The 12,977-nt window shown below is 42.0% G+C and overlaps 2 protein-coding genes across 2 annotated transcripts; both read left to right on the forward strand.

The window, feature by feature from the left end:
- The first annotated feature begins 1,217 nt into the window (after nt 1-1,217).
- On the forward strand, nt 1,218-7,258 carry rps3 (ribosomal protein S3). Its single transcript, XM_079166510.1, has 7 exons — nt 1,218-1,298; nt 2,277-2,407; nt 3,253-3,346; nt 4,150-4,244; nt 5,799-5,986; nt 6,113-6,316; nt 7,182-7,258. The coding sequence occupies exons 1-6, from the start codon at nt 1,269-1,271 to the stop codon at nt 6,310-6,312; spliced, it is 738 nt and encodes a 245-aa protein (XP_079022636.1). The 5' UTR covers nt 1,218-1,268; the 3' UTR covers nt 6,313-6,316; nt 7,182-7,258.
- Nucleotides 7,259-7,965: 707 nt separating this feature from the next.
- kctd14 (potassium channel tetramerization domain containing 14) lies at nt 7,966-12,312 on the forward strand. Its single transcript, XM_079166580.1, has 4 exons — nt 7,966-8,060; nt 9,751-9,996; nt 10,091-10,225; nt 11,494-12,312. Exons 1-4 carry the CDS (start codon nt 8,007-8,009, stop codon nt 11,803-11,805), a joined length of 747 nt encoding a protein of 248 aa, XP_079022706.1. The 5' UTR covers nt 7,966-8,006; the 3' UTR covers nt 11,806-12,312.
- Nucleotides 12,313-12,977: the final 665 nt, after the last annotated feature.

Genomic DNA, 12,977 nt, shown 5'->3' on the forward strand with positions numbered 1-12,977 from the left:
TCCATGCCAGTGGGTGGCAGTAGGGAGCGCAATAAGGACTTTGTTAATTTAAGACAGTAGAATTAAATGAGCGCGGGAGAGGTTGTGATGACAAGACGAACAGCGATGGAGAAATATTTTAAAAGGAAAAATGCAGACTCTGAACTGAACCCTGGACAAAATGACCCAGACGAAAAGCCTCGTACGGATCAACACATTGATAGACTTGTCATTAAATTGTCAGCATATATCCGCCCTCGGTACAACGGCCCGCCAGAAAATATAATTGTTTTTCATAACTGGCCCGCCACACCACAGAACTCCGGGACGAAACGTGGCGATGTGAGCTGGCTTTTTGTGCAACATAACGAAGCATCTCACTGCGCTAAACCTCCAGCTTCAGGGACGTGTGATCACAGACATGTGTGATGCATTAAAAGTCTCCACCGCTGTGTTCACGACTGCGCATGTTGCTGATAACTTGGCGCACTTGGAACGGAGTCCACGGAAGTGGAAAGAGCACCTGTGTACGTACATCCACATGGAGCTGATAGACTTCCAGTGTAATGACACTCAAGGCAAAGTATGACTCTGGGCGCTGCACAGTTTCCAAGCTTCATCCCCGAAACGATGCCTTAACTCCGCCTACTGTATATGCTGCTCAAACGCTCTGCATGTTTGGGAGCACATACCTGTGTGAGCAGCTTTTCTCTGTGATGAAGATGAACATAAACCCACACAGGAGTCTTCTCACTGATGCACACCTTCACTCCACATTGAGGGTTTCCACTGAACAACCTAACCCCAGATAGTAATGAACTGGCAGCCAAGAGAATATGCCAAACATCTGGCTCTGGTACGTATGCATACAATAATGTAGCCTACCTAAACATGTGTTCTTTTTGCACTTTATCCAATATCCCGTCTATCCTGTTTAAATGGTAATTTATTTGGCCCTCAACGTAGTCCCATTTATAGTTTAGTCCCTCTCTGAGATTGAGTTTGACACCATGGCACATATGCTGTATGCTAAAATGTTTCATTTTGTAAAGTGTTTGGTTGTTGGTGTGCCGCGGGATCTTTTTAATGTAAATAGTGTGCCGCGGCTCAGGCAAGGTTGAAAAACACTGCCCTGGGGTATCGATAAAGAAATCAAGCGTCTTGCATCGTTAGAAAACTACAAGTCCCAGCGGCAGCCTGAGCATGGCGTCACCGGAAGTTAGTCATTTTGGTATAAAACCATTTCCGTGTCCACTGCGGGTCCTTTCCTGTCTACGGCCTATCGGAAGATGGCGGTGCAAATCTCCAAGAAGAGGAAGGTTAGCGCTGAATAATCTCCGTTTTACTCAAACAGACAGCCGGTATACTTAAAAATGAGGTCACATTCATGTGGATACAACCGTTCAGTGTTCATCCCGGTGTCACTCGAACTTGTAAACCGTTGGTCCTGATAGGATTAATCCAGATGGTGCCGGCGACGCGTCCTCATTTGGCTCGCTAGCATGGCTTTCTCCGCCGCGGCCGGTTACGAGTTACAGCCCGTTACCCACAGACTCGAGCCCCGTACTCATTTAAAACTCAGTCGGGGTGTGTTGAAAAATGTTTACTAGACTTCAAACCCTGTGAAATATCTCTGCACGTCTCCTCTTAAGCGGAATTTGCTCAGAATGTGGAGTAACGTTAGCTAGCTACTGAAATAGCGTCATAGTCCTATGAACGGGGTTCGAGATAAAGTTGGCCAACGTTATTCTAGATCAAAGTTTGGATAACGATACGAAATATACGCAGTTAAGCACATTTTATTGAAACGTTTAATGGCTGCCAAGGACAGTGAACATTATTTTTTGAATGGCTGTAAACGACTGAGGATAGTATTTAGGTGTAACGTATTGGCCTCGCACCTCAAAACATGTCATGTGGTTCTAGTAGTTAATTTAAATAAACTTGTACAATTGCAGAACTAGGCAGCTGATATAACACAACCCAGTTACTGGGCTGCTATCTGTGCTACTCGGTGTGCTCGTATATATTTATAGTTGTTCAATTTATTAAATATGCAATTCACTGTCTGGAGTTCGTCTTAACTGCATTCATTGGATCTGACTTAAGACTAACTCACTAGAAATGAGAATAGTAGTGGCTGAGGTCACTTTCCCATTAAGAGTGATGAATTAAGCACCTTTGCATATGTGTTTCCTCGTCTGTCCCGGACATTCACTGCGTTGGGTCCCATGTTCTTCCCTCTGGGTGATGGTCTGTTTTACAGTAGGGAAGCTGACCCTGTCCTCTCTCCCTAGTTCGTCTCAGACGGTATCTTCAAGGCCGAGCTGAACGAGTTCCTGACCCGTGAGCTTGCTGAGGATGGCTACTCCGGTGTGGAGGTGCGTGTGACCCCAACCAGGACTGAGATCATCATCCTGGCCACAAGGTGAGTGTCGAGCATTTTTATTTATTTTTTTATAAACAGACGTGTACATCAGAAGTTGCGAGTGTGACATTGAATACTATCAGAGTTCACATTAGAAACTGGAATCTGTTGCACGGAGCCGTGCGTTTAAGTGTCCCTTCAGTGATGATACGATGACGAGTCGGAACAGGACTCTGGTTCTGAGGGTTCCTGGTGCAGATTCACGTTCTGTGGTTCTGCTCCAGTCCCTCAGAGCAGAGAGTCCCTTTTGGTTGAAGACATTCGAGGCATTTGTCTGAGAAGGGTTGAAGCAGCACACGCATTGTTACCTGCTGAATGTAATGTAGTGGTAAAGTTAAAGAACTTGACTACATTTTAAACTGTAGATAAAGTAAAATTATAACCAATGCGTAACATGTAATACTTGCTTTCACAGAATGTACTTGAAATGTGTAAATGTCAGAAATATTCAGTTGGTATCTACACCACTGTTTGTTCAGTGTGTGTGTGTGGATCCATCTTTAACGGTCATCTCCAGTGCAGTAGATATTACATTCTTGGGTTCTTTACACACCGTTGCTATCCATATTAACCAAACAGGAAAACTAACTGTACTTGGGTTAGTATTGTTTTACCACAGAGGTTGATTAATGAGGTTGTACGGTACTGATTCCAGGAACCACATTCTGTCAAATAGATTTGGATATTTGCCCTAATAAATTTGTTGAGCTTCCATTGTAGCATGTGGTAAAACCAAAGATCATGGCTCGTGATATTCAGCGCTATCAAAAACGGACAAAACTGACCTGTGACGTTGTTTTGCCCGTGACTTGTATGTAATCCTTCGTGTGTTTACCTGTGTTTAGGACCCAGAATGTTCTGGGAGAGAAGGGCCGTCGGATCAGAGAGCTGACCGCCGTGGTCCAGAAGAGGTTTGGCTTCCCCGAGGGCAGCGTCGAGGTAAGAATCCTCAACAAATAATATGAAGTAATGTGCTCACTAAAATACTTGAATGCAGAAGAAGAAATGTGGTATTTAGGTAATGCCACTATTTTTGAACAGTTTATTTGGTTTTAACACAGGAAAATAGATATCCTCAACGCAAAATGTTCCCAACAGCAAACATAATGTAGTAAAAACTCATTTTAAATGCCTAACTTTTCTGACACAGCAACGGTTGCTCAGATGTTATGTTAACTGTTATATCTGACTATTTATTTTGTCTTTGTTGCTCGTAACACTCAGGTTAAAAGCCTTTAACTACAACACAGCTCTTAGTTTGTTACTGTCGTCAAATATTAAGACGCATGCAGTTTACTTTGAGAATAAAATGATGCAGGTGCAAAGGCTTAAACATCTTAAACGGCCTCCCTTCAGTGATGATACGATGACGAGACGGAACAGGACTCCGGTTCTGCGGGTGACTGGTTCAGGTCCACGTTCTGTGGGTCTGCTCCAGTTCCTCAGAGCCGAGAGTCCTCTTCACATGAAGACACAGAGGCATTTGTCTGAGAAGGGTCAAAGCGTCAGGAGTGAAATGCATTTCCACCAAACGAGCAAAGAAAGAGTAACCTCCCCACAGCAGCAGTAATCTTATGTGCATGTTAATTCTAGAGAACATGCACATTCATGAGTCTGCCTTAAGTTCATGTTATAGAAACACACTGGTACTCACCAATGGGCCATTTAAGATTACCTGCAGTGTTACATTGGCAGCATTCAGGGTGTTTGACCGTTGCCCCTTTCTGACCCCTCTCTGTTAGCTGTATGCTGAGAAGGTTGCCACCCGTGGTCTGTGTGCCATCGCTCAGGCAGAGTCTCTGCGCTACAAGCTGCTGGGAGGCCTGGCTGTGCGTAGGTAAGCAGTGCTGTACACGTTTACTGCTACCTGCAGAACTTATTCCACATGTTCTTTATCTTTAGGATAACATGTAGCTATTTTTGCGAAAATATATCGCCATTTAAAATGTGTAGCTTACATGAAAAACTTCAGCAAGATTGCCAGCATCTCTTTGCTGCAGGGGTCCAGCTTTAATAATCTTGGACTCGTTCACAACATATCAGAAATGTTACTCTGCCGGTCCATCAAGGACTGATCGTAACCGTGGGCCCCCGACAAGTTTCTCATGGAGGTTCTTGATATTGAAAGCACAATGAAGCAGGCGGACGGAAGAGTCCATAATTACTGGATGTTTAAGCTGTGAAAGTGATCCATTAAGAACATAACCATGAATAGTGATGTAAATACAGATTCCAAACATTTACCAGCCACTCAATGATCATTGCTTTGACTGGCGCTAATTTGCAACCCTGAAACAAATCACTGTGATGTCGGCAAGCAGAACAACTAAATGTTTTTAGTCATAATAGAAATAGATCTGTTTAGAGCAAAATAAATAAAACGTACAACACACAACTGTAAGCAAAAACATAGACCTGCACATCAGAAGCTGCAAGTATGACATGTTTCTGCAGAGGTGATCGAATGATGAGTTCACAACAGAAACTAGCATCTGTTGAACAGAGCCTCGCTGAAGGAAAGGAGGGAGCGCCACATAAGAGTTCTGTCATCACATCCACACGACTCTGCCCGTCTGTCAGCAGCTATCCGGCCTTCACCAGGCTGACCGACCGCAGACATTTACTGAACCAAAGTAGTTTTCATGTGAGCACGGTGGGAAACATCAACTGTTTGTAGGATTCATTGATTTTATTTTTCCGTCCATTGTAGCGAGTGAGGGGAATCTTCCCGTAGTGAAAAAGATGTCTCACAGACAGACTGGGAGCCTTGATCAATCAATCTAGAAGTGGTTAAGCGTGTATAAATGCATATACAGCGGGATATTTGTATGATTTTAAGCTGCTGTCTATGCAGCTCATCTTCACTTAATGCATTTAAAATAGACATGACGCGTTAAGAAAACCCGGGTGGGCCTCTGTTAGACGGAATCTGTGTATTGATGGATTAATTATGGGGAATGGTATCCGTGACGGATGTCAAACGCTTCTAAGAACTCTTTCAGTGGGGATGCTGTAAGAGTGAAGTTTGTGTAGTGTCAGGTCTTGTCCCTTCAGTGATGATACGATGACGAGTCGGAACAGGACTCTGGTTCTGAGGGTTCCTGGTGCAGATTCACGTTCTGTGGTTCTGCTCCAGCCCCTCAGAGCAGAGAGTCCCTTTTGGTTGAAGACATTCGAGGCATTTGTCTGAGAAGGGTTGACACACACACAGTTACCTGCTGAATGTAATAGTGGTAAAGTGAATTGAGGGAATTTACTACAATTACGTATCAATGGTGCTAAATTATACCCAAACTAGTGCTTCAAATGAATACTTGCTTTCACGGGATGAATTTAAAATCTTTGATAAGCGGTCCGTATCTACAGTGACATCACTGTTAACTCTTTTCAGGGCATGCTATGGTGTTCTGAGGTTCATCATGGAGAGCGGCGCTAAGGGCTGCGAGGTTGTGGTGTCCGGCAAGCTGAGGGGTCAGAGGGCCAAGTCCATGAAGTTTGTGGACGGCCTGATGATCCACAGCGGAGACCCCGTCAACTACTACGTCGACACAGCCGTCCGCCACGTCCTGCTGAGGCAGGGTGAGTCCAGCTCCACCAGGGACACGGCAGCAGACGATGCATTTCTGTTTTGCCTCTGTGCTTCTAGCTTTGGGTTTTCCTTTGTGCCCAAACTTGTTTATTGATGTGCTTCGTGGTCGTTCTCAGGTGTGCTGGGCATCAAGGTCAAAATCATGCTGCCCTGGGACCCCAGCGGTAAGATTGGCCCCAAGAAGCCCCTGCCCGACCACGTCAGCATTGTGGAGCCCAAGGATGAGCAGCTGCCCACTACGCCCACATCTGAGCAGAAGGGGGCCAAGCCAGAGGCGACCCCCATGCCCCAGGGAACACCTGTACCCACCGCATAAGAGGGTAAGAGATCAGCAGCAGGCTGGATCATGATGCCAAGAGGCTGTTGCATTACATCATAAGTCACTGAAGCAGTGTTTAGTATCATAATAGCAGTGTTTTAATTGTTTTAATATAATGGACACCACAGAATCATTATCTCTATGACTTGGTGGCTTAATATTCACATTGTGGCTCTTTCCGTGTCTCACGATTTGACTTTGATTCTTGCTCACAAATCCCAATTTAAAATCAATTCTTGATTCAGTACACAGGGCTGCTAATTTCAGCATTCAGTTACATAAATATAATTGGTAATCCAGCTGTTAAGAAACTTGCCAATTATAAAAAAATGTGTACACACATTTACAATGTAAAACTGGTATTTGTTTTTTTCAACAAATCGCACATTATGTCAAAGACAGTTTCCTATGCAGCTGTGTCAGATGTATATCAGAATGAAACACAGACCACTTAGTCAGGTTTAGTCCCTTCAGTGATGATTCGATGACGAGTCGGAACAGGACTCTGGTTCTGAGGGTTCCTGGTGCAGATTCACGTTCTGTGGTTCTGCTCCAGTCCCTCAGAGCAGAGAGTCCCTTTTGGTTGAAGACATTCGAGGCATTTGTCTGAGAAGGATTGAAACAGCACACGATCATATTGGTCAATAACATGGCTATGAAGACCAAAGCAAGGTGGATCTACTCCAACAGCAACTAAACTACCAACATTTTTTAATATAGTGATTGTGTAGCATTTTTGCCTTAGGTTAGAGACATTTAATTGGTTTTGTCATAAATACACCAAAGGAATAACTTGTGTTGGGTCAGCAATCAAATTCAATTTGGAAGCTGGTTTTGATTTCTGATTTTCTTTTTGTCTTTGACAGGTTTCCAAGCGTGCCACCAGATGGAAGCAAGACCCTCTGATTTTTGTGTACAAAAACAATAAATTCTGGAAAATACACTTACCATGTGTTGGTCACTTTGTTAGTGTTCAGATTGTCCTTTGCAAAGGAAAGTCAGTTTGCTGGAAACTCAAATGTTGCATTTAATGCAAAGATGATTTTGCTCAGTAGAAATAAAATCTCATACTCTATGGGTTTTACCATTAAAAATGTCTTCAAATTATTTTTGTATAAATTGGCCAATAATATTTATTTGACTATACTGTTTAGCCTTTAAACTAAACATGTTGCTTTGCTACAGTCAATCACGCTCCACTGAAGTACCTCATTTATGTTAACTGGTCAGACTGTCTTGAGGCATGTACAGTGGGCAGAGTGAGTTATCCAACATGCTCTTGATGCAGTCATATATTCATAAACTTTTTCATTACACCAGGATTATGACTTTTATTAGTTCTATTTATGTTGCAAGTGCATCATATATCTGTAACGTCCTACACCGTTGAACACATGAGGCACGGAACGGTCAAAACATGGAGATTAAAATGAACGCAAACAAAACGGGCGTAATGAGTAAATACACTTTAGTCAGTCCAGGTGTGTTTCTGCATTCTCATTGTCCAATTAGCATAATGACACAAACGTGATTCAAAAGTACGCCGTGGAAACGGTCAAGGAGATTTCTACCGAGTGACTCATCTTCTCAGCGTTAAAACATCAGGTCCGGTTTAGGCCCCGCCCCCTGCCTCCTACCTGTCGAGCATTACTAAAAACCACAGCTCCCAGCTACCTCGTGGACGGGTCAAGATGAGTCTACCGGACTACAGATCAATTGGCAAGCAGGCTTTACCTGCAGATCCAGTAAGAAAAACTAACTATTACTATGGCGGCTTGTGTATTTAGTGGAGCAGTGAGAGCTAAACTGAACTTCCGACCTGTTTTCAGACCAAAAAGGTGGATAGAAGCGCGCACCTGTTAGACAGCACTGAGTTTAGGAAAGCTAATGAGGCCATTATCTTCAGCTGGTTCTCTATCTACGTGCTTTCCTTTTGGGCGATGTTTGAGTGTGAAGCACTTCCTTGAAGGCGTTTCATCAGTCTTCCGTGTCACAGGAATTTATGAGGAAACTCCTCATTTATTCAGCCGAGACAGAAGTTAAAGATTATGTCTCGCGCTGGAAGATCATTAACACTTAAATTGTACCACATTGATTATTTTTATTCCATTTCAAGTATTTGACAGTCAAATTAAACAAATGTGGAGTTAAAAGTACTTATTCTGAATGTAGTAGAATAGAAGTACACACAGTAAAATGGAAATACATCTCAAACTTCCACTCCAATACTATTGAGGAAACGTACATTTGTTTCTTTTCACCTCTGTATAAAACTAACTGATTTCAAAAGGTCAGCTGAGTTTATATTAAGCTGTTTGAGTTCAAATAACTTCGAAGCTTTAATTTTGAAGTTAAATGAAGTTGTTTAATTTGTCATTACCGTGTATATTTAATTTGATCAAACAGATTTAAGACTTATAGCTTTAACAGAATCGTCACGGGCCACAATAGTATAGGCTCTATATTTTATTCTAGAAACTACAGCTTCAGTGCTACGTAGTGATTCCAGATTAGTTCATCCTTTACATTTCAGTTTTTTGATCATTCAGCTTTTACTACTCATTTATGGATTTCCCACTTTTTTATACAACGTTTTCAACATCAACAGATGGAATAGTGTTCTCTGTCTGTGGTTTGGAGTTGCAACATGGTAAATGTAGTCCTGCTGAGGGGGTTTCAGGAGCAGCAGACGGACAGCAGAGGTGTTATCGGCCTAAGCAAACCACCGCGTAGTCACCTCACGCTGACGCCCTTCCTGGAGTGTCTGTGTGCGTGTGTGTTAAAGTTACTGAGGTGTTATTTTGCCAGTGAGCGCAGGTACAGGCGTCTTCCCGGCATTTAATCGACAGTATGAAATGTGTAATTTCTCTCACTTTAGCTTCTATGTGAAACCCAAAACTATTCATTTCAGAGTAACGTGAAATAAGCTACGTGAGTTTAAACTCTGTTTCTAAACGACCTGAAACATATTTTTGGCATTTCTGTATTACTGTTTATTATCAGTCATGTTAAAGCAAAAACCTGATTGGATTTGGAAAATGATAATTCTTTACTATTTTTCACATTTAAATAAGAAAGAAATCACCAAATGAATCAATAATGGAAATAATGATTAGTTGCAGACGTTTCTTTACCACAGCATCTCTAACAATAAAGAAGCTCATTTAAAAAGAAGAAAAACCATTAAGTTGTTGACTCCTTCCTGAGAGACTGCAGAGTTATTCCCATCTCCATTTACCTGTTTAACTGTGTGCGCATCTAGTTGTGAGGTACGGTAAGATCCAGAACCAAGACCACTTAAAACCGGTCTCCCAAAGCAGCAGTGCACGAGCTCGCTTTCCATAAAGTCTAAACGGACTAACCTCTTTCTTTCTTTCTCTCTTTCTTTCTTTCTTTCTCTCTTTCTCTCTTTCTCTCTTTCTTTCTCTCTCTCAGCACTTTCTCTCTCTCTCTCAGCACTCTCCCGTCGTCCAGTTGAACGTCGGGGGCCAGCTGTTCAGCACCCATGTGAGCACCCTTAGGAAACACCCGGACTCCAAGCTGGCCGAGCTGCTCAGCAGACCGCCCAAAGCACGCGCCGACGCGCAGGGCCGCTACTTCATCGACCGCGACGGTTCCCACTTCGCGGCCGTCCTCGAGTTCCTGAGATCGGACCGGCTGCCCGCGGAGAACATCCAGGAGGTCTGACTGCCATGGTTTTCATTTAAGAGTAACCAGTATCACATATATATATATATATATATATATATATATATATTTGGATGTGTGTGTGCAGGTTCACAGGGAGGCGGTGTTCTACAACATCCAGCCGCTGATCAAACGCTTGGAGGAAGCTCCCCAGCTGTTCGGAGAGCTGGTGGGGAGGCAGCAGTTCCTCTCCAGAGTCCCGCACTACAAAGAAAACATCGAGGTCAGCTGATGGACTTTGTGCCTTTTTTGTATAGTTTGAGTTTTCTACAGGTGGCACTCTTTAATTTTACAGGATTAACAGACGAGAGAAAAAAAAGTGTCACCTGTAAAAGACAAAGAAATCTGAGTTCATGCTAAATAACCAACCTCTCCTCTGTTCACTGCTGCACATCACTAACTCAGATGGCTTGTTTTAATGTTTTTCTGGGAACGTTTTAAAGTTCATATTTGCATACACATATATGAGATTGTTAACTTCCTTAAGATCCTTAACTTTCACTACAGAAGTAATTCAAAACTATTCCCATGTGTCTTCAGCCATCATCACAATATATTACAGCCTCTGTGGAGTCTTTGAAGACAGCTGACGAGGTTTATGTTTTCTCTGACAAACGCACATGTTGGTGTTTTATGTTTGCTTTGCCCGAAAACCTGGTGGTTGTTTCTATAGGTCGATTTACAGATATGTTCATTGCATTCATGCTTGCTGCCATTTTTATTCATATATTATAAACATTTTTTAATATCAAAAGCTCAGATTGGCCTCAGAGCACACTATTTGAATTGTGAAAAAAAGTAATGGTCGTGGGTAGTGGGTAATGGTAGTTAATTACTGTTTATTATTACTATTGTTTTTATTATTGTTGTAGTTATTATTTGAAAATACTATTATTTTAAGCAACAAAAAAATCTGGAATAAGTATCATTATTCACTTGAAATAGCAATTATAATTATTTTTATTATGATTAGAAAATAGTATTTATTTTCAGGAGAAAAAAAATCTGGAACAAATATTATTTTTCACTTGAAATAATAATTATTATTCGACAATACTATTAATTTCAGGAACAAGAGATCTGGTATTAATCACTCGAAAGACCAAATGGACTGAACAATGAAATATGTCAGAATCAAAGACAAACTGCCTTAATATGACAATAACAAGAATGATTAAATCATCCATGAACTCCTGTTATGTAAAGTAACGCTAACGCAACTATTAAAAGAAAACACTCATTTAAAGTAGTAAAATAGTTCCCGTGGCTTTTCCTGATTCATGTGAAATCAGCTGACAGTTGTTGGATGCAACTCTTCAACGCAGTAATCTAATTGGCTACTAGATGAACGCAGTAATCTAATTGGCTACTAGATGAACGCAGTAATCTAATTGGCTACTAGATGAACGCAGTAATCTAATTGGCTACTAGATGAACGCAGTAATCTAATTGGCTACTAGATGAACGCAGTAATCTCGCTCTTCTTCCCAGGTGCTCGTTCGCATCGCCAGAGCCGAAGCCATCGCCGCCCGCTGCTCCACCATCATGATCTGCGTTCTGCGGACAGAGGAGGAGCTGGGTTTCTATGACAACGCCATCAGCAGCCTGGAGGCGGATAAGGAGTCCGTGGTGACATTCGGGCCCTGGAAGGCCGCCCCGTCCGTCAGGGACCTGCTGGACAGCGTGAAGATGGACATCGAGAGTCAGGGCTACAGGGTGAGCATCCAGCCTCACGTGGTGGAGAAGAGCTTCCTGTCCAGGAGCTACAACTACTTCTACAAACTCACGTTCACCTGGTGGTGATGATCCAGAGCAGGTGGAGACTGTAAATATCTGACAAAGAACAGACGCTGCGAGTCGTTCATTAACACTTTCAAAACTTGTTGCACCTTTATGAAAAGAAGTGGGTCTTGATTTTGCACACTAGCCATTTTAGACACAAGGGGTCAGTAAAGCATGTGTATATAATGAATATCAAAGGTGGTGTGGTTTACAACAAAGACCTTTGTCTTATGCTTAGTCTTATTTTAGGTGCTGATAAATATGGATATTGATTCATATCCTGTGTAATGTCAGTGAAATCTGTAGCTAAATATGAATAAAGGACAACTACTAAACTTTACAACAAAGGTTTTTTTCAGTAGTCTCATACCTTGACCAGCTAGAAGGGAATGGACATATTAACACGAACACCAGGACAATATGATGTCATACAAATGAACAGCATGAATAACATGCTTTTGTGCAGTGGTGAAAGAAGTATTTAAATAATGTCAGTAAGTAAAATTACAGAAGTATCGTGTTCATAGAGAGTGGCTACTGTCAGTTTCATTCTATTATAATTCAGGTGTTGATATGTGAACTCTATGATATTGTTGGAGCTTATTTTAACTACTTCATATATTTTTGGCAGTTGGGATCTGTGTGAATGATTTTAGAAACAGATCGTACATTTTGTGTGCGTGAAATCTTAATTATGAAAAGTCACTAGTGACTGTGGCTCTTAAATAAATGAAGTGAAAATCTGTTTCTCCGAAATGATTCTCTGCAAATGAGTTTGGTGTGAGAAACACCTGAGTTCATGCGTCGTGCCAGGGGAAGTCGTGCCACAGCGTTGGGCCAGCCACCACTCGGATTATAAGAAACCAAAAAAAAGGTTGAAAAACAGAAAAGCTGAACACGCACGTCAGGGCAGGGTTTCATGTCAGACCACTTCCTGTGTGATCAGAGTGTGAAAAACAACGGTGAGCATGAGTGAGATGGGCAAAAATACAAAAAAAAACTCAAATAAATCTATGAAAGTAAAACACAAAATACTGGTGCCAGAAAATGTAACAAAATACATGTAAGTAGTATTTAAAATATAGGAAATAGTTTTTTCTGGATTTTCCGTTTTCTCGCAATTTGGTATAGCAGAGCATTCAGGTTTATGTACACAAAGCTCTGGTGAACCCCACAAAACAGTTGGAGTTGTG

The sequence above is a fragment of the Pholis gunnellus genome (assembly GCF_910591455.1).
Source record: "Pholis gunnellus genome assembly, chromosome: 9".
NCBI classification, from domain to species: Eukaryota; Metazoa; Chordata; class Actinopteri; order Perciformes; family Pholidae; genus Pholis; species Pholis gunnellus.

What these genes read in the sequence shown, in the direction of transcription:
- rps3 (XM_079166510.1), top strand. Translation starts at nt 1,269, where the DNA reads ATGGCGGTGCAAATCTCCAAGAAGAGGAAG. An exon ending in ATCATCATCCTGGCCACAAG is followed by an intron (nt 2,408 to 3,252) that starts GTGAGTGTCGAG and finishes ACCTGTGTTTAG; the next exon opens with GACCCAGAATGTTCTGGGAG. An exon ending in GGAGGCCTGGCTGTGCGTAG is followed by an intron (nt 4,245 to 5,798) that starts GTAAGCAGTGCT and finishes AACTCTTTTCAG; the next exon opens with GGCATGCTATGGTGTTCTGA.
- kctd14 (XM_079166580.1), top strand. Translation starts at nt 8,007, where the DNA reads ATGAGTCTACCGGACTACAGATCAATTGGCAAGCAGGCTTTACCTGCA. An exon ending in CCGCGGAGAACATCCAGGAG is followed by an intron (nt 9,997 to 10,090) that starts GTCTGACTGCCA and finishes GTGTGTGTGCAG; the next exon opens with GTTCACAGGGAGGCGGTGTT. An exon ending in ACTACAAAGAAAACATCGAG is followed by an intron (nt 10,226 to 11,493) that starts GTCAGCTGATGG and finishes TCTTCTTCCCAG; the next exon opens with GTGCTCGTTCGCATCGCCAG.